General features: G+C 42.3%; 1 protein-coding gene across 9 annotated transcripts in view; it reads left to right on the top strand.

Annotated features, from left to right (window-relative positions):
- kifc3 (kinesin family member C3) overlaps positions 1 to 27,412 on the top strand; it is a 51,375-nt gene that overhangs the window by 5,611 nt on the left and 18,352 nt on the right. For 2 of the 9 annotated variants that reach the window (XM_065952612.1, XM_065952611.1), the window contains exons 1-3: positions 11,410 to 12,349; positions 21,940 to 22,060; positions 26,852 to 26,994. In XM_065952612.1, the coding sequence (XP_065808684.1) occupies positions 12,077 to 12,349; positions 21,940 to 22,060; positions 26,852 to 26,994 (537 nt within the window). In that variant the 5' untranslated portion in view covers positions 11,410 to 12,076. Of the gene's footprint in view, positions 1 to 11,406; positions 12,350 to 14,664; positions 14,835 to 14,951; positions 15,107 to 19,759; positions 19,918 to 21,939; positions 22,061 to 22,145; positions 22,289 to 26,851; positions 26,995 to 27,412 lie in introns of those variants that run through there. The other 7 variants (XM_065952610.1, XM_065952614.1, XM_065952616.1 and 4 more) reach the window with 7 other exon arrangements.

Raw genomic sequence — 27,412 nt, 5'->3', positions numbered from 1 at the left:
ACATTAACTGAGTGTTTGCTGAGATCAAGGTTAAAAATGCTAAAGTGTGTGTTAATAAACAAAGGGGGATTTGTGCTAAAACTGCAGGTTCTATTTCTATTAGGTTCTTTTTCTAATCTCCTTTAAACAAGCAGTCAGTGCTAGTTGTTGCCTTGCCAAACCTTTTATTCTTCACCACCACATCCCATTAACTGTTGTAATTATCCCACCACAGTGTTGTGTAACTCGCACAGCTGAGTGGGAGAAGCGTGAGGCAGTGTGTCACCGTTTGAGTCGCTGGAATAAATGAGTCGTGTTGCTTTTAGTTGCCTCTGACTCGAGACGAAACGTTACAGCGGAAAGTGTGTCGCTCGAGGCCAGATGCTGCAAAACAGAATCACTTCCAGACGAGCGAGGAGCCTTTTGGGGAAAGAACTGCTCGTATCATGCTGTGTGCCGTTTGCAAACAAAAGGAAAAGCTATTGTGTTTCTAAAACACCCAGATGTTGTACTGATTAGAGCCTGACCCGAGAGGATTCTTTAAACTGATATGATTTCAATGTTATGGGAGTCAAATTAGTCCTTCATCTTAAAGTCAACTTTTAACTTGAAATAAAAACAGACTTTTGTTTGTGTGTTTTTGCAAAGATAGGACTGTGCAAGGACAAAAAGCTCTGTACTCTGAACAAATGATCAAAGCATAATTGAGATTGTTTTGAACTGCCAACCAATCCAATTGCAAGCCACAGTAGTTAAGCTGTAAGGCCAGCAGACAGCGTTACTTTGAGCCGGCAGCGCCCGTTTTCAATACCAAACCGATGTTGTTAAGCGTTTTCAGCGCTCATCGCCCTGAGTGCTAAATCACCCTCTGCGTCTTCTGTTTTGTGTTGCTGTGCTCACAGCACTCGGTTGAAAGAAGTTCAACTTTAAGAACAGCACCACACTCATTAATGTCACTTCTCCCTCATCGGCTAATCAAAATCAAGAAGGGGCGGGGCTTCTGATATCAGAGAGACTTCTCTCCGCTGACTCCTCCGTGCAGTCCTGCATTATCTGTCATGTTCACTCGCTGTGCCTGGTCTGAGTCAAGGGTTTAATGGGCTGATTGGCGTCACGTGATGATTTCAGACAAATGCGTTTGTGTGATTAATAAAGGAACATGAATTTGTCTTTAGGGTTTTAAGTGCAAGCTGTAAACTTGATATTAAAAGTGCACAATGCAGGGGCGTGCTGGTGGCGCAATGGTTAGGGCGCGCGTCCCATGTGTTGAGACTCTCGCCTCGAGCGGTAGGCCCGGGTTCGCTTCCACCCGTGGCCCCTTTCCGCATGTCATTCCCCGCTCTCTCTCTCTCTGGTTTCCGACTCTATCCACTGTCCTCTCTCTGCATTAAAGGCACGAAAAGCCCAAAAATAAATTTAAAAAAATGCACGATGCAGGGCGCCGGGGGCCTAGTGGTCGGTGCGCACAGCGTGCCCCATGTGTGGAGGCTGCCAGACGGGTGGTATGGGTCGTTGCTCGCTCTCTCCCTCCCTGATTTCTCACTCAACTGTCCGACCCTTAAAGGCTTTCTATGCGATTTTTTTGATCCAGCAGATGTCGCCCTTGAGCACCAGCATGGAATCAAAACAACTCGCATAGTTGTGTTAGCATGCTAATGCTAGCGATCTTTATTATGCTGGTATCTTCACACTGCATGTAAATTTACCTGAAATGAGCGTGATCTAGAAACACAGTTAAGCAGTGAGTACAGTATGTTATTCTTCTTTTCTCTAGTCCCTCAATTAAACTACTTTTATACACGAGGGGAGGAGTCAGCCGGCTGTCCTGGCAATGTAAACAAACTGAAGATAGGACTCTGAAAACATCACAGACAGTGGGACTCGGGTGTTACACCCATTGTAGACAGTCATGACTCACAGAGTTATTTTCAGAGGATATACTTGATTTCTATTATATTTAAGTGTGAAAAATCACATATAAAGCCTTTAAGTAAAGTCTAAAAAATTCAACCTTTAAAAAAAGGTTTGAGAGACAGTTTCAGGGTACAGTAAAAGTACAGATGAGGCAGAGTAACGTAAGCAGAATAGTTTTGGCTGGTTTCCACATACCTGGGGCGGTCCAGCCACAGGAAGTAAACAAGGGGGGACGAGGTGAACTACAGGAACCCAAGAGGAGCTGTGGATTAAATTGAAAAAAAATGAAAATCAAGATTTTCCTCAAACCTGATGTACTGATAAAGTTGATTAATCTTCCAGCCCTACTACACAGTAAGACTAGCTATGTTTGTTTACTTCCTCTTTCCAAAAGTTTGAACTGGAAGAGCCTGGCCCACTACAGCATACATACTAGCATCCAATATGTAACATTTCACACTGCTGCATACTTCCATGGAAAGCTCCACGCATAGAGCTGTTGTTGGTAGAGCGTAGGAGGCGGTTCTGAATCGAGCCACTGTTTGTTTGTTTTTTTTTCCCGTCAGGGTCTATAAGATGTTTGTACGATGTAGAGAAGATCTGATTTGACCTCAAAGCAGCAGCACGAGGTTTAGTCTTATTTGAGGAAATGTGATTTACTGTGTCTTTATCAGATTTCACTCTTCAGTTTGTCGTGTTTCGTCTGTGAGGTTGTGGGAAAAGCTTCAGTTTGAGCAGCGTGAAGATTTGGTGTGAGATAAGAGTTTGTCTGAATGAAACAGGACAAATAATTATTTTTATTCTTTAATGACTAGAAATACTTTTTATAAATACTTTTATTGCTTTTAGTCTAAGCTGTAGCATTTTGTCTGACCTCTGCTTATTTAAAAAGAAACCTTAACTCACTCATAGAGACTACATATCTCTGACAGGAGTCCTAACAGTCGGTAAATAATGGATGTTTCTAAGAACCAAGGAACTAAGGATAGCAACATTTTTGATAGCTTGATACTTTTAGATACCATGTGTTTAATGATCGGTAGGTAGGCTTTAAAGAAAAAGTACAGATCTTCATTCATATATTTTTGGGCTTTGAGGCCTCTGTTTAGATAGGACACTGGATAGAGTTTAACATCAGAGATAGAGGGTATAAACTGCAGGTCAAAGTTGGAACCAGGGGCCTTCTTGGAGGACCACAGTCTCTGCACCAAGCGGTAACCTCCGATGTTGAAAAATTAAGAAAATGCTGAAGTGCAAACTCCTACAGTTCCTCAAGTGTCCACTTGAAGCACCAGAAGTCTCACCCCATTCAAAAAGTCTTTTTTTTTTTCACAGCAGTAATGAACATGTTTACATCCTGATTCAAAACACAAAATTTGATTAGCTCAGTGGCACACACTGTACGGGCGTGAATTATTTCCTAACTCATCCGTTTTGATTTTATGAAAGTGAAAAAACGGTATGCTAAGATGATGTCAAAGATTGAATGTCAAAAATGATTTTTGAATGAGAGATTTCTGACATGGCTGCTTACAAAAATGTTTTATCAACATGCTATCATCATTAGCGAAGTCCACTTTGAAATTCTTGCAGGCAGAGAAAGACAGAAAATGCACAAAATTGCACAAATACATAATTGCAAACCTGTGCAATGTGTGAAGGGGTTAACATTCAAAGAAATTAGTATTGATTTGGTGCTGCACAGTGGTCCAGTGGTTAGCGCTGTTGCCTCACAGTGAGAAGATTCTTGGTCTTATTTGACTAGTATGGTAACAAAGATTAAAATTCTTGTATTGTGACAAACTTATTGGGAACTTGTTCTCATGCGCTGTTACATCACATCAAATGGTCTTAATGAATATTACAAGAACTCGTAGAGTTTCCAGAAAATCAACGTGGAACTATTTTGATGATTCATTGTTTACCTGCTTTAGTCACTTTTCTTGAGCTAAAGAATGTTTGTGGTTATATCTGGTAAATGTTAGTGAAAATCTGTCTTTCAGATCTATTGGCTTCAGCTCTGTATTTGTGGAGTTTTTTTATGTGGCTTATATAAACAATGCTGCACTGTGTTCTTCTTCTGGTTGTTTCATCTCTACACGCTGCAGCACAGCTTTGACCAGTGTTTATTTGTAATGTAACATGTCCTTTTTGGGGGGTAGGATTGAGCTTGGTGCTCATGATGTAGCACATTGTTGGGTTGACTCTGGAATGTGTTTTTGAAAAAGGAAACACCTCTAATGACACAGGACTTCAAAGTGAAACAAAAAACAGATCCCTGACGTCAAATATTAGTGGAGCTTTTGTCGGGCGATATCAAAGTGTCTCCTGGTATAAAAGCCTGTCCTGATGCGGTTCATGTTCTGTGTCTGCGGTCCAGAATCGACTTGTTTGACTTGTCAGACGGACTCTTGAGTGAGCCTGCAGGATCTGCACTGTTCGGGTGTGGTGTGAGAAATGTAACGTCTTTTTATGATGACATCACAGCCTCTTCATCAACACTCTGAATGCAACATGACTGCAACTGTGCGTGGAAAAATACTGCAGCTGTAAAAATGTATTGTGTGTGTGTGTGTGTGTGTGGAGCTCAGCTGGGAAACTGTTATGTAACATGTGTTTGATTGAAACCAGACGGCATCAGACATGTCAGAACTGTTCAGTTGGAGTCCAGCAGGTGGAGCTGTTGAACCACATCTCCCATGATGCTGCGGGGTGTCTGATTGTTTGCTGCTCTACTGTACAGAAGCACATGAGCGTCTTCCTTTAGAGAGGGGACTTCACTGTTAAGAGGCTGACCCACTGTTTGATTAAAGATAACAAACATTTTCCAGAAAGGATATTTAATTATTGAAGTCATTACTTTAGGAATGTCCATACACGACCGCACATGACGCCCAAAGATCCTCAAAGTTTTCCAGAGCTCTCTGTGATTTTTTTTTTTCCTGTGAGACAGGAAGAAGCTGTTTGGAGAAACGTTTGGCCGGAGAACAGTCCGATTTTAAACACATTAATGATGTCATGTAATTATATCAGAGCGATCTCTATAAAGCCACAGACCACCAGACGGAGTGAGGCCTTTGCAGTCAGGGCTGATTTAGCAAAATCATGTCAACAGGAGAGGAAATACAGCTCGATGTATAAGTGAGAGATCCTTCTGGAAAGTTGGTTAGTGTGTTTGACTTGTGTGGTCTCTTTTGGGCTGCGATTTGGCCCCAAATCAAGTGAAAACAATATGTGTACAGTAAAGATGTTTGTCCACGGTAAAACAACCAGACAACCAGACAACATTGATACATTTCTTTTTGTTGTCTTTTTAGCCAGAAAATAAATATATCGATGTCGCTGCAAACATCTGCAGAGGAGAGAGATTCTCAGTTTTTCCAGAAACAAAAACAGAGGATATTTACACGATAGGCTTTACTCTTTAAAGTTTAAAAACCCAATCAATCTCACCCGTCCATCTTTCCATTATCTTTACTGCTTCTCCCATTTGTGGTCGCGGAGGGCTGGAGTCCATCCCAGCTGTCATTGGGTGAGAGGCGGGTTACACCCTGGACTGGTGCGCCCCCCTTAGCAAACTCTAAACATTAGAGTTCTTCCCTTTTTCTTGCAGAGTTTGGGAATTAGATTTCTGAGTTTGGGAATTTGAATTGCAACTGTTTTAAAATGGATCTCAGTGGTTTTTGTAATTGACTTGTTTGTTGTTGTTTTTGTTTGTTTTACTGAGCTGTGAGCTTTACCCACGGTGCAGCCCCAAAGCCCAATCATCTGTGGTGAATCGTGTAACTGAAAGATGATAGTAATTTGATGCATCTAGCGTGGAGAGCTGCGGGTATCTCACCGCCTGCGTCTCTCCACAAAACAAGCAGAGGGTGGAGTCTCCTTCATGTAGGTTTGTATTTCCTGAATTGCGCCCCCTGTTGGTTTTGCCACAACATAACTGTCTTCATGTACTGAGATCAAGCGTTAAATGCAATGTTCAGGTACTGCTGAGAGCGCCCTCTGCTGGATCAAACGGCTTCAGACAGTCTGATTGCTAGCATTAGCATGCTAACACAACAATGCAGCGCGAGTTGTTTTGGTTTCATGCTGGTGCTCAATGGCGACATGCACAAAAATCGCATTTTCTTCCTTTTAAAGTATGAATGTGAACCCCCCCGAATTTGTTGGCCTCAATCTAGTCTTGGAACAAATCTGCCATCATCCGATGATAAATATATATTCTCTGGGAGCAATCAGAAACCTTTGAGGCTTCCAGTGTAGCCAAAACTACAGCGCTGAAGGACTTCCAGCCAAGACTTCATGTTCCCTGTGTTGCCCTTGTTTACAGTCCAACTATCAACTTGAGTCTGAACACACCATAAAACCTGCAATCACTCTTCTCCTACTTTTTGTCAGCGCAGATAGCCCCATGAATTTAACCTCTATTTGTTGCCATTCAGCTGCATTTCAATTCAAAGGTCAACTGGACTTTGTTTTAGTTTTTGAAAATGATGGAAGTTTTGTGTCTCTTTTGGAGAAAACTTAAAACTGTCATACCCTGGATGAAGAAGAACCTTCACAGACACACTTTGTGAGACACCAGAAGCAGGTCTTTGTGCTAAACAAGGCTACATGTTGGCTCATGTGGGAAATCATCGACTGAGAGTCTGTGTTTGTTTTGAGAAAAAAGATGCAGAACAGATACAGGGAAAGGAGGAGATGAAGGCCTCCTCCTCCTCCTCCTCCTTTGGTTCTTTCCTTCACAGTCAGTTTTTTTCCTTTCTCCTCCTCCTCCCTCTTTTAGTCTCCTTTTCTTTTTTTTTTTCTCCAGATGACTGATGTCATGTTGGAGCCATGTTACATGGTTCAGTGTGTGTTTCCACCCTGCTGCTGCTTACTCTGTAATTTCCTCCTGAAATAGCTCAGATGTGGAGCTGAGACGGGTGTGTGCAATGCATTTTGGGAACCGCTAAAACCCAAACAACGCCTCCTTCTCTCCCTCTCTCCTTAAACAAAGCTGCAGTGAGTTCAGGTGCAGTCTGATAATCTGAAAACAGCGTTGTTACTTCTTTTTGTAATTTATGTTTAAAGATTTTAGAGTTAAACGTGTTCTGTCCAAAGACTGTTTCACTTTTTTAATGTTTGCAATTAATTCCCTTTTCAGCTTTTCTTCATGAGGAAGGGACAACAACAGACAAGTTTGCCTTTTGCGCTACATAAGACTAGGAAACACTCGGCTAGGACAGCTGTGGCTCAGTTGGTAGAGTCGGTCGTCTCTCAACCGGAAGGTCGAGGGTTCGATCCCCAGCTCCTGCAGCAACATGTACGATGTGTTCTTGGGCAAGACATTTAACCCCAAGTTGCTCCTGCTGCTTAGTTGGCGGTGTATGAATGGGATTAGTTACTTCTGATGGACACTTTGCACAGCAGTCTCTACCATCAGTGTGTCAATGTGTAGGTGTGACCTGCGGTGTAAAAGCGCTTTGAGTAGTCGGAAGACTAGAAAAGAAATATACAAGCTCAAGTCCATTTCCTCAGCTTTATAAAGAGACGCACAAATGGAGGATTAAAACAGTACATCGTCTTTGCTTTCTGGTTTTCTTGTTGCTTCTTTGTTCATGATCTGAAGCTGCAGACACACCTGGAGACAGAGCTGGAGCACACACACCGTGTGGATGCTCAGACTATTCTTGATATATTGCTCTCTGTGTGAAAAGCTCTAACGTTGATGTTTTACTTTTATGGATGGCCCAAACGTCTCCATAAAGCTTTATAAAATGGGTGCAGTATGAACAGTGGAGGTCTGTAAACCTGTGGGGATGTATTCAGTATTCAGCTGCAGAGAGAGTGCAGCGTCTCTGAGTCATTAAAAGCTCCTTAAATGAAGAGAGGAGCAAGTTTCCATTAATCTGCTTTAATCTGGAGCCTGTGAGCCTCTTACTGTCGCTAACACACCTGATACCCCCCTTCACTAACACACACACCCTGCAGCAGGACCCTCAGACGACCTCCAGTTTGTTTTATATTCCCCTCATTTCCTCTTTCTCAGCCTGCAGTCTGACTCTGACTGATAACTGACACACCTTCATCTCTCTGTGAGACATAAACTGAACTCAGCAGATTATTTTATTCTCTGGAACATTTTATTGTTTTGTTTTTGATTGGTTACTGTTTGGTAGAGTTTTGCAGCTTGTTTCTATGAGCGGTGACTGTTGAACCTAAATGAAATCTATTTGTGAAACATTTCTTTGAGACTGGAGAGACAAATGTTGAGTTTTTCAGCTCAGTTAGAAATCTTCAACAGTTGAGATCAACATTTCAATGTGAACATTTATTTGGATTAGGACCAGATACTTAGAGAAATATTGATTTTCTAATCAGCCTCAGCTCTATATTACAACTGCCAAAAAACCTATATAAATCAAGTTGGTGCATTAAATAGTTTTCATCGTCTCAGCATTCAGCTGTGTGTCTGAGACTCTACTGAGCTGCACATTGTTTACATTTTAATGTGGTTATGTTACATTGAACATGGCCATTTTATAGTTACGTGAAATAATGATGTCAACATACTCAATCTTCTTTATCTTGTTTATGTTCTTGTTGTTCCTCCTCTCCCCCTCTTTCCCCTCCGTCTTCTTTCTTCTGTGGCTCTGTGGTAGAATTGAAGTAAAAGCAGGTAGTCAAAAGCAAGTTTTGACCAGAGGTCTTCTTCAGGTGATTAAAAAAATACATAAATGAACACCTGAAGAAGACCTCTGATCGAAACATTGGCATCAATTACAGCTTGTTTTGGCATTTAAGCGAGTGTTCAGGCCTTTCTTCCTCCTCAGTATGTGGTAGTCGGCCACCTTTATGTATTTCATATTTTAGCTGCCCAATGGGGCCCCAACTTCTGCAGGGGAGAATGATTATTTTTCAGTAATTCACACGTTTTCTTCAATTGAGCACCATGTTCTCAGTCATTTTTCCTTACGTACCAATGTTGGAAATGCATTATTACATTTAAAATAACATGAGTGAGTATTGAAGAAAGAGAGTTGGGACACACTACACGTACAGCTGCTCCTTGGTTTAAATGATGTCTTAAAAAATTTGATGAATGACTGTGAAAAAGTAAATGTATTTCCATGTCACGTTTGGTTTACTATCTAGAGTGCCCCTTCTAGTAACTGTGATCCTGAGAGAGCTTCCTGCGAGTGTTTCCTGCTGTGACAACCCCCCCCCCCCCCCCCCTCATTAGGACCCTGAAAGTGGTCGGTGGACTGGAAATGTTCTCTTTTGTTCTTCCAGAGCATTTTTCAGAAATGGTCCAGTTTGAGGACGGGTCACTACTGGACGCAGCGAGTCCATAAACAGAAACATGCATCATAATTCACTGGCTGTGATTCAGACTGTCAGCTCCCACTGAGTCCAGTTCCCACGATCCAGAATCTGTCACTGTGTTCAGGACGGAGTGGAAGAGTTTTCCAGCACGGTTAGCAACGAGGGCGAGAAAGAGTCAAACCACTCGACCCAGAACCATGTTAAAAACATTTCTGATGTCCTGCTCTGACGTTCAGAACTTCAACATAACTGTAGCTTGTCTGTTAAGACACAAGTAGAGATCCATATGTTTACTTTATCGACAAAGGGAAAGGCAGCATATGTTTAAAACATCGCCAACTGGAGGAGAAAAGTGGCACTACCATTATGCTAACGTGCTAAAATTCAAGCATCAACGTTTACCCTTTAACAATCATAACGTGTCCTCACTCAGAAATAAGAATATGCTCTCCATGAGGCTGACAGGCTCTTTAAACATGGTGATATACATCCATTAAAAATTTAAATACATGCAGAAGAAATATTCAAAGGGGAAGTATTTTAATAGATTCATCTCCTCTCATCATCTCGTCTGCATTAGGGCGGCCATTTTTTATGCAAAGTTCGAGCATTCATTCGAACTTGGGGGAGAAAGTTCAAACTGTAATGAGCCGTTCAAATTCAGAATATTCAGTCCATCAGGGCGTCGTCTGAAGAGGTCTGCAGTTTGACCAAGGCAAAATCGCTTGAGTGTAACTTGACCAGCGCATGCACTCTTGACCTCAGTAAATGAAGACTGTAAAGTTGTGGCAGAAGAAACGGTGGTGCGAATCTGAAGATGCAAACTTCCATGAGGGAGGTTCGTGTCTCTGCAGACAGCAGCCCACTGCTTTGATAGATTCAAACAGTCCACTTCACATGGTAAGAAACCATATCAAGTTTAGTTTGTTCTGCTAAATTACTGAGTGAAAGTTTCCCATTTCTCCAAGACTATAAACTAAATTACAGCTTCAAATGTAAACCAAGTCCAATACAGTTTGTCCTGCTGCTGTACGGGAAAGTTTTGTTGTGCTCTTATTCTCACAATGAGAATAAATTCTCTATCTACAAAACAAACTAGTATTCAAGTTCAAACCCATGTGTGATAGCAAAGTGGTGAAATCTGAGGGTCGCTGATGGCCTAGCGGTTAGGTTGGGCCTAATGTACGGAGGCTTTACTCCTCCAAGCAAATGGCCAAGTTCTAGTCCGACCTGTAGCTCCTTTCCCGCATGTCATTCCCCACTTACTCTCCAATTTCCATTTTTTTAAATAACAAAAAATCTTGAAAAATTGGTGCAAACTTGAATTTTATGATGAAGCTAAAGCTTGTGAAGTCTGACCTGTTGATGGTGAACTTCTCCAGAAATGCATCATGAAGGGTCATCATGTGTTACATCATCGGCGAGTTTTATCCTGCAGCAACGACAGATGGCCCCAGGGGAGGGAGGGAGGGAGGGAGGGAGGGAGGGAGGGATGGGCGAGAGAGGTGCACACTGAGTGTAGGGCTCTCTCTCTCTCTCTCTCTCTCTGTCTCTCTGTCTCTCTCTCTCTCTCTCTGTTGGTTTGTCATCCCCTGATGGAGGTGAAGACCCGACCTGCCTCCGCTCTAATCTGTTTGAGCGTTATGGAGGATAATGGGAAGGAGAGATGAGTCGGACCGGTCTGTATGGGGTCGACACCCGGACCGACTTGGACCCGCTGATCGTCCAATGGAAAGGCAAACTGAACTAACGAAGCAGAAAACGTGAAAGAGACGACTCTCCAGTCGGGGAGCTCTGAAGGAAAGTGAAGTGAACTGTTAAAGAGGAGTTTGGACATTTATGTTTCCTGTCGCTCTGGATTATAAACCTCAAAATGTCTGCGGTGTCTCGTACCCTTGTTGTTGGATTTCTGGATCAAGTCGTAGAGAGTAGAAAGTAAGTTGAGTTGACAGAACAGCAAGTAGAGATTTTGAAAAGTTCCTGTAAGAGACTCAGTTTCCATTGGAACATTTGGCTAAAGATTCTGGTACAACTTCAAACTCATCTGGAGTCTGAATGTCTTTTGCAGATTTTTGTTTTGTTTTGTTTTTCCAACGAGTACGTCTTTTTCCTGCCATGCAGAGTGAGTTTAAACTCAGATGTATAGGTAATCTTTTTTAATTTCTTGTTTGCTTTAATCCTCACCATAAAAAGTTACTATCTGGAAGTTTTTGGTCCCAGTCTCTCACATTCAAACTTTATATTTGTTCCTTTGTGTGACAGATTTTAAACACAAAGCTGGTGATGAAATAAGCGTCCATTCTCTCTCTCTCTTTAAAAGCCAAAAAAAGGACCTTAGAGAAGTTTAGTGACTTTAATTTGACATCGAGTCTGCTGATAGTTGAGGTGTCGTGAAGGCGTTCGTACAGAGAGCGTGTCGAGTCGAGTGTCTTGAGTTACATTGAGAAACTGAAGCTGCCGCCCGCACACTCTGGTTACCAGTCGGCTGAATAATAACGTGGCTGTGACGGCGGCAGCAGAGAGGACGGGACAAGGTCCACCAGTGTTTATCACTTCTGTGGAAATGTGGTGTTGACTGTGACAGGGGCGGGATTCAGGACAGAGGTGAAACAAAAGCGAGGACAGAGAGTCGGAGGATCGGATAAATAAAACCAGACCTGATGAGCCGCGTTCACCTGGACGGGGAAACGTTTTGAAGACCACAGAGCCCCTTCTTCTCACAAACTTTGAGGATGTAATTGAGACACCCGTCGGCTCCCACCTGAACAGGACTGGACTTTTGTTTTTAACCGTTTTGGATTCAGAGACGATGAAGTAAAACATCCACCAAAAACCTCCTTCCTCCTGAGCTGAGCTGGATCTGTGGGACTGGGTCATGTACGTCCTGTGCACTTTGGCGGTCTTGACCCTCCACAGCCTCGTGAAGAGCTGGACCAACAAGGCGGTGGATTCTGATCGGAGCTCTGAGGCTGGGGGGCAGGAACGTCTTCCAGAGGGTGGAGGATGGGGCGCTTCCAGGTCTAAGGGGGTTGGAGGAGGTCGGATGAAGAGTGTGGACTGTGGAGGACAGAGGGGCTGCAGAGCTGAAGGGAAGCGGAGGCGAGGAGGGGGCGTGCGCAACATCCCAGACGGCAGGAAACGAGTTCAGGTGAGGAGATGGAGATCAGGTTCAGGCTGCAGAGGTAACAACCAACTAACAAGAATCATAAAAGAACAAGATGTACTACAGTGGAAAATACTTTGAAGTACATTCAAATACTCTGAGCTTGGATTCAGGTTTTCTCCGTTTTGTTCATTTCATTTCTTGTGTTGTGACCCTTTGATGAAACAGCCTTGAAGAGTTACAGATATGGGATGAGAAGAATAATGGGCGCCGATGGACGACTGTTTAGTTTGTTTGGCCCATGTACCGTCCAGCCCGGGTTAGAATCCGACCCGTTGCTCATTTTCCGCGTGTCATTCCCCTCTCTCCTTAACAAAGGCACATTAAAGCCCCCCCTAAAATCTGATTGAAGTCCGCTGCCGCAGTTGTTTTTCAAATGCAGACAACTGCATTGTAGCCGTACGCTGTAAACTAGCAAGCATCTGTCCATTATTTCAGAGCTCCGATTGGTGAGAATCTGCCGAAAGGATACTCATCACTGTACGGGAACTGGGTTGTGTGTACGGCTCTCAAACTTTAATTTTTTAATCATGATTAGTCGCTGACTTCCAATAGGTAATCACAATTATTCACATTAATTGAAAACGCAAAAATAATGGAAGTTAAAACATGCAAACGGTTTTAGTAATGCTTTTATTTTGACCTTAAGCTAAGGGTACTTCTTGTATGGATACAAACCTGCTTTTATTTTTGGAAGAAACTATGGGAAGTGAGAGGTAACAACATGAACTTAACTATGGAATAAGGAACATCATTGGATTAATGTTAGGTCTCTTAAATCAATACATTTATTATTACAGTCTAGAGGTCACATTTTTGTTCTGTCTGTGTCCTGAGATCACTTTTGTAGTGTTGGAGTACTCCAAATCGGTCTCAGCCTCATCTCGGAGTCAAAAGCATTTTGATTCGTTGCTGTATTGATAGACTGATTGATTGACTCCACTCTGATTAAAACTGAGCAGGTAATGTTACCATTTGAATACACTCAGACTGTGTTTATCAACGCCCCTTCATGTGCACATCCAGTTTAATCAATGCAGTGTGTATGAAGTCATGTCAAGTCATGAACAGACTTTAAAACCCAGGAAACAAAACACCACGAGTAGACCTTCCACAGTCAGGTCATTATCAGGACTTTATAGAGTCTTTTTAAAGGTCTTGTAAGAAACCTTTATGAGGCCTTTTTGTTGGTCCAGAGTGCAGGACAAGCCCTGACCAGCCTCTTTAGTCTCTCATGTCTTTTTAATGCCGACTTTTCTACCTTCTGAACGCCACCTGAAGCTTCATCACCTCCGTGCTGTGTTCAGGGACTTAATGTACATGTCAGTGTTGGTACATTCCAGTTAAATCTGGTGTGTCCGGTTCTCAGCGTGACATTCTTCGATCGTGTGACGCGTTGGAAGGCATGACGGGAAACTTTAATGGCTGAAATCCTGTTACATGTTGCAGCGCTCTGGGTCGAGCCTCTGTCAGTCAGATCAGGAGTTATATAACCACAGATTTATCATCATCTGACCACGATAATCTGACTGCTGAGCGCTGACGGGAGAATATAGGCTCTCCTCCTGCAGGTTTTATTGTCATGATGCGTCCCCTGTTTTTTTTTAATTAAAAAAACTGTTGGGATTGAAGTGGATTAAGAGAATTTTTGCTGATGATTGTATCTGAAATGTAAGTGGCTTGCTGTGAAAAAACAGGTCTAATTGTTTAAAGATGTTAAAGTCATTCAGATACGCCCTCCTCCCTGTCCTCCACATGCTGCCTCTGCTAACTGTCACAAAAGTGTCATTGCTGCTTCTAGAAACCTAAAGGTGCTAATCTGTCAATGTGTTTGTCTATCTCACACTGTGTGATGTTGCGGCTGATGGTGACGGGGTTAAGTTCCCCTTTAAGTTCAGTCCTGTGCATGTATTCATGAAAGATTATTAAGAAAGGACAGAAGCTGGTACTGTTTCAAAAGCCTCATTATGAAACTGATTGAAAAAAAATGATGAAATGGTTAACTTTAAAACATTTGTGGAGCAGAATTAATCAAAATAAACAGTATTACAGAGGGTTAAATAACTCAAACTGAAGCTATAGTTCATTCTAGTGATTATGTTTTTCCATTTTTCACTTTCCTAAAAACACACATGTGTGAACACACACACATTGGGCTGTTTAATATTTCAGCGGGGGGAGGAGCAGCTCCTCACGCTTCAGTTGAGGCTGAAATATTTATCCATGGATGGGATAGAGGGAGGGAGGGAGAGGGGGCGGGCTTCAGGAGGTGTGATGCTGCTGTGCTGTTGCTAGGGGAACAGAGAGGGAGGAAGCTGTTGGTGTGTGTGCTGAGGGGGTCGGCTGGTGGCTTTGACACTGATCCTGCTGTGTGTGTGTGTGTGCGTGTGTGTCGCTGTGTGTCGGCGTGAGGCTGCAGCAAGGAGCGAGATGCAGCAATGATGGGGACCTGGAGGCCGCAGGGAGGGAGGTAAGAGAACCGACCGGACGGACACAAAGATGGAGAGATGGAGGTCTGAGGGGAGAGACGCTGCACAGGGAACAGACATGTTGAATAGAGACGGAGGGTAATCCAGTGAGATGGAGGTCTGACTGTAACCTGATGCAGAGTGTCGTATTCCCTCTGATGACCTCGATATATTCTCCGTATGTTCAGAGGAGAGCAGCTTTCAGCTTCATTTTGTCTTTTATTTTCATCTGTTTGGATTCCCTCACCCACCCTGATAATCCTCCTTTTGTCTGGTAATGTTTTCTCTCTCCTACGTTTTTTTTTTTTCTGCCTCAGCGCGTTCCACATGTAATTTTTTTTTTTTTCCTGTGGTTCTCTAAAGCAGATTTTTGCTTTTATAATCACAAAATTACCTCTTTTTAATTTTTTTTAAAATTAAAAACGAAGCAGCCTGCTGAAAAACACTCTCTGCCAAGCCTCACACCAGGATAGTGTTCACACCCAACCGCAGGTGAGGGCCCAAAATCAGGAAGCAGAGGATAAGGGAGGTCGTCTGCACGCTAAAATTATGAAGTCATCGGGGTCTCTGTAAGGTAACGTGCCGGACAGCATGTGTAGGCCAAACTACAGGAGGATATTTTTAGCTCAGTGAGTGACTTCAAAGCTGCAGGATGCTTTCAATGACTTCAATTGTTTCATGTGTGTCTGGAAACGCTGATGCAGAAAGACAGATCTCTTAAACACATCGTTAATCTAATTGATGTCTGAGTATCTGGATTTAATTTTTATAACGGAGCTGTCCTGCAGAGTATCTGTAGTGTGGTGGTTCAGTTGTAAGAAAGGCTCTGTGTGTGTGTGTGTGAGCCAACATGGTTTGACTCTGAGCACATGGAGAAAACAGAAAGAGATGATTTGACCCAGTTTTAGGGGAGGAAGGGGGGGGGGGGGGGGGGGGGTGGGGGGTATCTTGGAGGGAGGTAAACAGAGGATGTGCTGCACATTTGGTGATTTTTTTTTTGTGTGATGTGTTTTAATATGGTGACTGCATATTTATGAATATTTCAACATTTTAAGATGGTTTCATGTAGGGATGTGCGTAACTAGCTGATTAAATGGTTAAATGTCACCGTCTCTGCATGAAGAATTACATGACGATTAAACATGTGTAACAGCCATATTCATGTTTTTGGGTCAAGCTGTAAACTCAGTGATTATTGTGTCGCTGTCCTATTGCTTAGTGTGCAGGTATATAGGTACATGACTTGTCAAAGGTACTGACCCCGGAAGGGCACGTGGTTTTTGACCGCTGTCCGTCAGGCGGCATGGAGAAACCACAGCTGTATTGTTTGTTTGTTTGCTCAATGAATGGAAACTGTTGGACGCTGAATTCACATTGCACATGATGCTACAATAACATGGATTGTGTTTTTCTGCAAACCAAAAGCACGCCTGCAGAAGTGTTATTGAAGCAACATATAGAGCAAACGGTATAGCGCATCAGCCAGGTCACTCCTGGGAGTCAGAACACATCTGCAGCTTGGACTAAGCTCCTGTAAAATTATAAATTTTTTATTTGTTGATCCACAACGTGGGTCTAACAAAGCCATACGTGGCTAATCTGCATTCTTCTGGCTCTGCTGCCGAGATGTAAACAAGAACAGAGAACGGTTGGCGTCTTGTGGGTGCAGCCCCTCTGGCAGTATTTTGGTCTATTGCATATCGACCACAGCAATAAGTAAACCACATTTAGCACCGGCATGCAGATCTGATCCGGCAAGGAGGAAGCTACAATTTTTTGCTTGCAGACCATTTCAAAGAAATAGTTCTCAATTTTGACTTTTTTCTGAGTGTTGTCTTCGCTTTAGACTAGTCGCGTAATGTGAATTTAAATTTCCTTTTAACACGCTAGAAAACAAGTCACCTGGAACACCCCTAGTTCCAATGTTGTTAAACTGGGGCTCTGACTTTAAAATGACAAAAAAAAAAATTCAGATTTATTTGGGGCTTTTTATGTCTTTTTTTTTCCGAGATGGACGGTGGATAGAGTCCGCAACCAGGGAGAGAGAGAGAGGTTAATGAAATGCGGGGAAAGGAGCCACAGGTCGATATTTGAACCCAGGCTGCCCGCTTGACGGACTTTAGCCTCTGTACATGGGGAATGTGGACTAACCAAACCAAAAGTTTTTAAATTACACCAGTGAATACCTTCAGACTGCTGATGTAAAGACTGTAATTTAATCCTTGGGGAGAAATACACCTGATCATTGTCGTCTCCTGAAAGCACAGGCTGCTCTTACTCTTAGCATCTGAAAGCATTACAGAAATGATCTGAAAAGATGAACCTTCATGTTCATTTAAGATCTTTTTTAAATGAATTGTTGCATCGCACTGCTTTGCAGGTCTTCTCCTGCCGCTTCAGTTTTATTTGTACTATGTTTTTACTTTTATTGTCTTGAATTTTAAATATTTTTTCAGGTCCAACTCTGCACAATATACTTTACACTCTAAAGTCCAGGCAGTGGGAGAAGAGCAGCTCCTGTGTTCTGCAGCTGACTTTGTTTATGGTGTGTCGTCATCATGGGCGTGGCTCAGTCTCTGCTCTCACACATGAATAATGCTGAATATAGCTATGAAGAAAAAAGGCCTTAAGCATCTTTAATACCAGTACTTAAGATTGGATAAGGACATTCATTTTATATCCTTTAGTGATTTTGACTTGCATTGAAGAACATACGAGTTAAAGGAGACGTTACTTTACAAGAAAACTCAATTAAAGGAACATTTCATGTTTAATTTCTTCATACAGATCTGAGTGTGTACTTCCACCTGTGAGCAGTAATGAGCCATCAGTAAATTGTGTGTCAGACTGATCCAGGGTCTGTGTGTTGAGGTGTGTGTAGACAATAGACTGTTAATATTAATGGACAAAGCCTGAGTGACGTCACCCATCTGTTACAGTGGTGGGCTCTAGAGTCCCATCAGTGGTGGTCTCCATGCTGGAAAAGCTGTCTCAGCCTAACTTTCATTCAACCTAATGACAGGCTGAGAGCTGGATGTGACTTCTGGTCCTTCTGCAGCCGGCCTCTAGTGGACACTCGATGAACTGCAGGATTTTGCGCTTCTGCGTCGGCTTCATTTTTCAACACTGGAGGTTGCCGCTTGGTGTGAACAGACGTGTGGACTGTGAAGGTGTCAGACTGCAGCACATGTCTCTCTGCCACTTTTTTACAGCCAGGAAACCTTAAACTGCTGGATGGAAACTGTAGATGGAAAATAACACAGCCTTCCACGTGTTCATCGTTTACTGCAGGAAGAAATGATCAACTGAACTGAACCTCAGTGCTTCAACATACAACCGGTCCTGCTAAAGACGTGTACAAAATCAGTCAGAGCTGTCCAAATAATGTATTCTGCATTTACCTGACCAGGGTAAAATCAGAGTGTGAATATGTGTATGTGTGTTTGGTTGTGTGTGTGTGTGTGTGTATGATAACAGGCAGTTTGAATGGTTAACCTGAGCTCTGCAGTCTGCAGGGAGAAATATGTCAGCAGCTGTCAACATTAATAATACTCTCATATACTGTATATGTGTGTGTGTCATTCAAGCATCTTACTCCATACTCTAAGCTTTAATCCACTTTCACAATGCATCTAGAGAGAGGGTGTGTGTGTGGGTGTGTGTGTGGGTGTGTGTGTGACCTTCCTCTGTTGAGGGTTTAAATATCAAAGGAATGCTGATGTGCTTGTTAGAATTGGTGCTGAAATATTGCTTGGAGCAGAAAACACAGTCTATTTTATATATTTTGGACTGCAAGTTTTAATATGTCGATGATTAGCATTGGGCTAAAATGAGTTTAGGAATGTCATATGTTCTGCGGGTATTAAATAATAATATACACTAGATGTTTAAAAGAAGACCTGATGATTGCATGAGAAGACATTTCACGGAATTAGATTATAGTTTCAGGGAGTGACGGCCTGGTTTTCAGGATTTCTGGAGCAGCCAGCAGTTTGCGATAAACCACGTCCAACCACTTTTTCTGTGCGTTGCCATCGTTTACTGACTGACTAACAATGTAGGAAGTGAGAATGGATTTGTTGTTGATTGGCAAAGTCTAAGAGCAGATTGTTAGCTGCGCCTGTTTGCACATTTGGACAATAATGAATGCTAAATCATTGTTAGATGAGTGTTGATAGGGTATAGGATTGCATTGTGGCATTACATAGACGGGCTGTGGACCAGTGGGCATTCTTCTGGCTCTACTACCTGGATGTAAACAAGTACAGAGAACAGTTAGCATCTTGTAGGAGCAGCGTGTCTGGCAGCAGTTTGATCTAAGAAAACTGAGATGAAGTTGTATGTAGGTTGTTTCAGGTTAAACTGGCTTATTGAGAAAAGCAATAGGTGTCCACATTTAGCCCGAGTGTTCAGACGTGAACCTGCAGACAGTCTAAATTGACTCTGTATTGTTCATTGTTCGTTGCTGTTACCCCATATTTTCCCAGTTTAAGATCTTTTAAGTATAGATATGTATCCATCTTTCTATGGACGGAAGTACTCTTGGAGGGAGCGAGAGTGGGGAATGACATGTGGCAAAGGAGCCACAGGTCGGACATGAACCTGGGCTGAATGTTTTTGAGGACTGTAGCCTTTGTACATGAGTAGCCATGTTGTGTTTGTTTTTACTACCAGGAGAGTGAGAGTTCCAGTCACTCATTAACCTCTTAGTCTGAACCTGCGGTCAGTCGAGGGGTTAACTAGACCATCTGCTCCGCGGATTAACAGATTACACTCGCTCTGAGTTCATCTTTACCCAGGAACGTCTCCCGTCAGCTGGTCTCAGATCAGATGTTGATAATCCTGACGTTATCCAGGATAGAGACTGCAGGCAGGTTAACTGACTCCAGGCTAGACGGAGTTATCGTAGCTCAGCGGCCGGTCAGTGGTTCTGTGTGACTGGACTGACTGGGACCAGTTCAGAGGATGTGAGGAATGAACGACAGCATGTTTGGCTGGGTGGGAACTCTGATCAACAAGAGCCTGCTGGACAGAGAGCGATACGTTCATCCGTCAGAGCTGACACCTCGCTGTGGACATGGACGGGTAAGAAGAGAGAGGGTCAGGGTCAGGTTTGGGAGGCTGTTGTTGGATTAGCGGGGTCCCACAGGTGAGACTGGACACTAGACTAATGAGGCCATTTCATTCAGACAGTGCTCGCTCTCTTTCGCTCACCGCAGTTGTTGATCAGAAATATGACTATGAAATATGATTCTGTCGCTTTATAAAATAACAGAGGTATCATTTTAGAACACACGCTAGTATAGACTCAGTAAAATAATGACAATCTTAGTTTGCACATATTTAGCCACCTTATGTCCCTACATGTGATTTATCTTACTCAGGATTTTTTTTTGTGTAAATCTGAATTTATTGTTGTTTTCACTGCATGATCACAGTGGAACTTGTTGCTAAAAGCTAGCATACACACGCTAACAAGCTCAATATCACAATGCTAACATTCAGGTAATTTTTTTTTTAACCAAATGTCACTTGTTGGTTACCACGTTCGTCGTCCTGGTTCAGTGTAACATGCTAACAATAAGAATTTCAACATGCTAATTTTTAGCAGGTTTGGGTTACATTAGTGTGTTAGCATGCTAACAATCTCACCATGGAAGTTCTACATCAGTGATGTTCATAAGATCATAAAGGCAGATCCTGACCTCCCACCTACATGCAGAGCGTTTAAACCCCTTACAGACTTACCTGAGGACAGGCGTGCAGTGTGAAAGTGTGTGAGGGCCGCATGTGAAGGGTCAAAGTAGAAAAGAGTCGAGGTCTGTCAGTGTGGACTGTGTGCTCAGATCGAAGCTGATTCGATCACTTCTACTCTCGGCCTGTTCTGTGTCTGGAGTCTTTGGTCTCCTCTGATCCTCTTGAGTCTCTGTGGTGAGTTTGATGGCTCTGTTTATGAACATGTTCTGGTTCTCTGTTGTGTTTACTTCTTAGAGTGCAGAGTCCTGAACGGAGGGCTTAATGCAGTAAGCAAACACTCACATAGACTGTGAAAAGACTTTTACAGGCTGAAGTCTGACCCCCTCTAAAGGTATTTTAATCACCATCTTCAACACTTTACAAAGTTTGGGGAGATTGCAGGGTCGCTAAATTTAAGACTTGATATCTTTGCAGTGGTAGAAAGTTTCCCAAGGTGTCGTAAGTGTACGAATACGATTGAGTTCTGTTGAGAATATCTGGTGTCTTGCTCCGGCAGGAATATTCCAAAAAGAGAAAAGAATTTCCCCTCTTCAAACTTTGTTTCATTCATTGGAGATAGAATCGAGCATACTCACAGAAATCTTTTTTGACGTACTTAAAAACACAATCTGTACACTCTGCAACAAAAGACTTACAGTAGAGGCTGGCGGGGAATCATGGGAGTTCTCTGTGCTACTCTCTGCTTTTAATGAAGATATTTTGATGTAAACGTCTTAAAATTCTACATCCTGTACGTTTAAAAATCAGAGTATTGATTGATGCTTAGATGGGCTCAGTAAATAATAAAGAATCATCTCTTTTAGGCAGTGGTGAAACAATCTTTGAATCTTGTGTTGGCTTCTAAAAGCTGAAAGCACCCTGACGATGGAGACAGTTTGACTAAATTAATGAAGGCTGAAAAGAATACGACTGAGGCTGTATCCCTGATTTGATCAAAGTGACACCTTGCTCTATGTTGTGTCAGATCAAATAGCTGATATGTGAGGGTTTTTTTGTGCAGAAACAATACCAGGGGGCTGGCAGGAGAAACTCCAGATTAACTCTGAGAGATAAACCGGGTTCACACATACAGCTCACCCTGAAAGACATCAGGACTTTTTCAAGAGTTTTGTGCAAGTGTGATTTGTTTTTTTTACGTGAATTATTTCAGAGCTTCTCTTCAGATTTTTACTCAGTTGATTTGTAGTTTCTTGATTTTTCTTTGTACAATGAACAAATCATCACAACATTTGATCTTTCCATCCTGAGCCTAATATCAGAGGAAAGTGGCAGCTCTCTGTGTTTCTCTGATTCTTTAAAAAAAAAAAAAAAAAAAAAGAGGTCCAACACTCTTCCTCCCTGTGTCTCCAGCCGGTCCAGCGGTCCAGCGCTCTGCTCAGCCCGGCGGTCATGTTCAGCACAAGAAAGACCTGGGACCTCGGCCACGCCCCCTGCCTGCAAGATCTTTGGAAAAAAGACATCTCATTGGACGGTGAGTCAGACGGAGGAGGGAGCTTTAAACAGAAAAAAAAAACCTCCAGCAGTGTGGCTGCATTTTTTGGCATGACAGCAGAGAGTGTGTGTGTGTGTGTGTGTGTGTGTGTTTGAGTGTGTAGGTGTGTGTGTGTACAGAGAGGTGAGTCAGACCTGTTAGTAATGAATGGAGCTGGATAGTGAGAGGCAGAGGAAACCTGAGTGTGTGAGTGAGGGGGACGAACAGGTGAGCTGAACATATTTATTTATTGATGTGTTTGTTATGTTATTGAGTGTTTCTCTCAGCTGATCGGTTTACAGTCCGAGTCCCCGGAGAGACCTTGGATCAGGTTTACAACACAGGAGCTTTTGTCAGACACAGAGAGAGAGAGAGAGAGAGAGAGAGAGAGAGAGAGTTTAAGTTTCTCTTTCTTTTCCTTCTCAGGCAGAGTTTCTTCTTCAGTTTTAAACTGTTCTGCATCCAAACATATTTATTTGTTAATGAATCTGTTAAAAAAAGTTTCTGACGTTCAGAGCTGCTCAGAATAATCAGCATCTACGTTTCCTGTGCTCAGGTCTTTACTTTATTTTGGGCGTCTGAGAATTCAATCAAAGACATTTGAGGTAAAAATCTCCAGCAATGTTTTCATTGTAAGTTTACTTAATTTACATCATGAAACTAAAAAGAGAATAGCATGCTGACAGCTTAAACTTTCACCTAACACGTTGCACTCAAATTTGAGTCATTTTTCTGAACCGATTGTCAAACACTTTAACAATCATTAATCGATTAATCGTTGATAATTAATGAGCTGAATGATGCACATCTTTTCTCAGTTTATGTTACATTGAAACTATTATAGAAGCACAAGAGTTACATGACACACGAATTCATTCAAAACTAGAGATGCACAGATCCACTCATTTTCAGATCCGATAACGATAGCCGACTGATTCCGATATTTTTATTATCATAACTAATGATGTTGTTGGTGTTGTCTGTGAGGCTACACGAAGCAGTAGTAAACCCAGAATTGCATTGTGTTGTCTTCTTACAGTTCAGTCTGAACGTCTTCAGAGTGAGACTGTGCGAGCTGAGGATGTTTAAAGTGAACAACCATCTTTCTTTATCAGTGAGGTGGATCGGCGCGGTCAGTACGATATCCGATTTGTGAATATCTTCAATATCAGACCCGATATAAGATCAGTCCCATCTCTATTCAAAACAAACAGTTTGAACTAATAAAACAACAACGCTCTCGCTTAAAATCAACGTATGACTGTCCCTATTTAACAGAGCTGCTAACAAAATGATGCCACACTAATGAAAAGCCTTTTTAAAACCAACATAAAGTTCTGTATGAAAGTGAAATAAAACCTTTTGAGCCTCTTCACAGTTCATTTAATTCTGATTTTTTTTGTCGGCTCCTTGAGAAATTTAACATCTACACGTTCAGGAGTGAGCTGAAAAATACTTTTCTCACCATGATACATGTAGCCTACGGACCAAGTGTTTTTTTTTGTTTTTTTTATTGCACACAACAGGAAGAGAGCGAGCAGGGAGGCGTGTGATTGGTTCATCAGATTGGTACCTCGTGGCAGACATTGGTCAACGTTTTTACAGGCTTACAACGGCTACTGATGATGGATTTTCTTTGTTCCTTTTTTCAGAGAACATGAGTTATTAATTTCTGTGAGGACCTAAAGACATCTTCAACCAAAATGTTAAAAAGTGTATCTGGAGAAAATGAAGAATCCTGCCTTTAAAGATCTGTATTCACTGTTAACAGAGTTGGAACAGAATTTTCCGTGTCTGAACCTCATTTCAGGATGTAAACTAACTTTAAAAGTGACGCAACGTTTCATTCACACCGCTAGTTTTTTTTTTTGTTTCTGCGGTCATTCAGGTAGCGTGCTCACAAACATCAGTTTGTTGCCAGCTAATTAGCGTTGCAGCTTGTTTGTACCTGCCGTCCCGACGCGACTCAAAGCTAATTTATGAATTAGGAAATGTTTTCCATGTCCTGACTAATTTCATAGCTTCACTCAGAAAAGTTATGCAACCTTATAAACATGCCTGAGTTGTGCATCACCGTCTCAGAGTAGCCATGGTAACGGTCTTTGTTTTCTATCCGTGATGTTTGACTACGTCTGTTAGCGGAGTTTCAGCATGTGAATCAAATGATTCTCATTGAAGCTAACATCAATAAACTCAAACTGCTGCTGGATATTTGAATCGGAGTGAAAGTCAGGATTATAGTTATCGTCTGCACAGACTCTTAGAGGTGCCTGTTGAAGAGACCCTTTATTCTTACTGTCAAAGGGTCGCTTGTGTTTTTAAACTCAGTCCCTTTTTATTTACATTTTGGGTTGTAGATGACTGATATTATTATTATTTTTGCTGAGACATCATTGGGAAAGAAAGTAGGTGCTGTTTTTTACAGTTGAAAGACATCATCCAAATGAGATTAAACTTTTTGTTTGAGAGTCAGATTCTGTTTTTAACATGATTCACGATGTTGCTCATCAAAGTTCAATTCCTTGTGTGTGTGTTAGCATACCTGGCTAATAAAGCTGATTCTGATTCTCACAAAACCAAAAACTCCATGGACAAAAATACCAAAAAAGTTCACCTCACAGAACACGAGCTGCTCCTGTCCACTCTGATCTGTTGTACAGTACAAAGTAGAGCTGGGTATTTCCCACAACCCCACAATACGATCACGATGCAGAGGCCACGATACGATATCGTGATAAAGATTTATTTTGGATAATGACCACGTCCTACACAGACTCCACTGCAACAGCTGTTCTTTATTGTTGAGAATAACAACAGAGGCGTATTAAGGATCCTACAACTTCAAACACTTCACTTCAGATCCTCAGAGATCCTAAAAACACATTCAAACATTTTAATCCCATGTCCACGTCAATCCTATGGCTACTGCACCCTCGGTCGATGGCCTTTCAAATCTGTCATCACAGCTCTGCAGCTAAACTCTGTAACATCTGCATCCATACATTAACAAGAAGCACATGACGATATCGATTTTCTTTTTAGAGCACAGTCCTTGTGCATAGCAAAATTCTTCAAACACTATTTCTTGTGCTTATTGCTTTAAAACGTATTTACCTTCCTTATTTTACTCATATTTCTCTGAATATTTCTACAGCTATGTTGTTTTTAAGAGTCACTGTGACAATTGAATTCCCCCCTGAGGACGAATGAAGTATTTCTGACTCTGATCTCTTGTTGTCTCCATGGGTTAGCTTGCTTGTTTTGGGTGTTTGAGCGATGTTTCCATGCAGTACAGCATTTGTTTTTAACAGAAACTGGCTTTAAAGAGAGTAATTTAAAGATGTTTACTGATTTAAAGAAAAGGTCTTACCTCCTACACATGTTGATAAATGTTTGTTTTCCACTGATTCAATCTTCTCTAATGTACATTTAAAAACGCTGCGATAGGAAACACACAGACGTTTCAGACTAGAAATCTCGACTTTATTTTCCAACCTTTTCAGCACAAACTGTCAGAAGTCATCATGACAAAGCAAACACAGGGTTTTCCAGCAGGAACGTGTGTGTGTGTGTGTGTGTGTGTGTGTGTGTGTGTGTGTGTGTGTGTGTGTGTGTGTGTGTGTGTGTGTGTGTGTGTGTGTGTGTGTGTGTGTGTGTGTGTGTGTGTGTGTGTGTGTGTGTGTGTGTGTGTGTGTGTGTGTGTGTGTGTGTGTGTGTGTGTGTGTGTGTGTGTGTGTGTGTGTGTGTGTGTGTGTGTGTGTGTGTGTGTGTGTGTGTGTGTGTGTGTGATCCTGTTTTCTAGTCAGTCACTGTGTCGGTTCAGCTCGGTGTTTAAAGTGTGTGTGTGTGTGTGTAAGTCTGTGTAATGCTCAGATTTCTCACACAGAGTGCAGATTGTTCTCAGGTTGATAAGATTGGAGGCCTTATAGAAAACTTGTGACTACACACATGCTCACACACACACACACTGTTACACTCATAGTTTCGAGCAGGTTAATGTATCGGAGCTGTTATCACCTGTTATCTGGTCGGACTGGTTTCCTGGTTTTCAGGACGAGTGCAGGTGTAGTCGGCAGCAGGCGGAGCGAGAACTTCTGAGCTGAGTCAGGACAAGAATTCAGGTTATTTCTCCTTTTGGTGCCAAACTTCAATAATCAGTCATCGCAAATCTGCTTACATGGACTCAGTTTATTTGGAGAACCCTTGTTCTCCTGAGGGACTTAGACTTTTCCCGTGTGCACACACACACACACACACAGAGAGGAAGGTATGTGGAGTTCTTACTCAAGAAGGTTTCAACATTGAGCTACAGGAGTGTGAGCAGAAACCTGCACTTAGCGCTTCATGTTTACTCTGCAAAGGTGTGAGTGTGTGCTGAGGTAGTGTTCACCCTTTAATTCAGACGTTGAGTCATTAAACTTTTATTTACATGAAAACTAGGGCCCGACTGATATGAGATTTTTGGGGCCGATATCGACACTGATATATATGACGATATCTTTGTTTAGATTTGTCTTCGACCTGAACAGATAGATATAGATATATACATTTATTGCATTGATTCCTCAAATGCAGTGTCCACACATGCTTCCCCCCCTAACAGTGGGATGAAGAGGCTCTGATCAGGCGCGGTCTCAAAAGAAAAGCCAGGCAGTGAAACATCAAACTGTAACTGTTCACTTTTTAATCAATTCATAGAACAGATGTTTAGCTGTTCTACTAAAAATGCTTTATAACCTCAAAAAGAAATAAAATGAAGACAAACTGTTTTTGTCCCTCCTGTGTCCGTAGCGAGCTCAGTGGACTTCCTGATGAGTGATGGTGAAGACGACGGCTCCTTCCTGTCTCTGCCAACCGCCGCCTTCTCACAGCGCCCCTCTCTGACCACAGAGCTGAACGAAACAAACGCACCCAGCCAGCAGCTGCTCATACAGGTGTGTGTGTGTGTGTGTGTGGGTGTGTGTGTGTGTGTGTGAGAGTGACAAGGCCAGCGCTGAGTCATCGCTGACCTCAGCACAAACTCTATCTCTGTCTACACCTCGGAGGAGACGTCCTGTCGACCCGCTCATCACATCTCTGACATTATTGTTGATCCAGTCTGATGTTTTTGTCACTCTGCATGATGCTTCACACACACACACACACACACACACACACACACACACACACACACACACGCTGCATCTGGTTAGCTCACAGCAAAATTGAAGGGAACATTTTTGCTGAATTCAGCTCAAATTAAATCCTCCTGAAGATGTCGGTCGGTGTTGAACTTCAGGTTTCATAATACCATTTGGTTTTAGAAAGAGGAATAAAGCAGATATTTAGCTGACAGATGACGTTAATAGATCG

This window comes from Labrus bergylta, chromosome 3 (genome assembly GCF_963930695.1).
Source record: "Labrus bergylta chromosome 3, fLabBer1.1, whole genome shotgun sequence".
Classification (NCBI taxonomy): domain Eukaryota; kingdom Metazoa; phylum Chordata; class Actinopteri; order Labriformes; family Labridae; genus Labrus; species Labrus bergylta.
The sequence above is the reverse complement of the archived record's forward strand: the minus strand, read 5'-3'. Positions and strand labels throughout refer to the sequence as shown.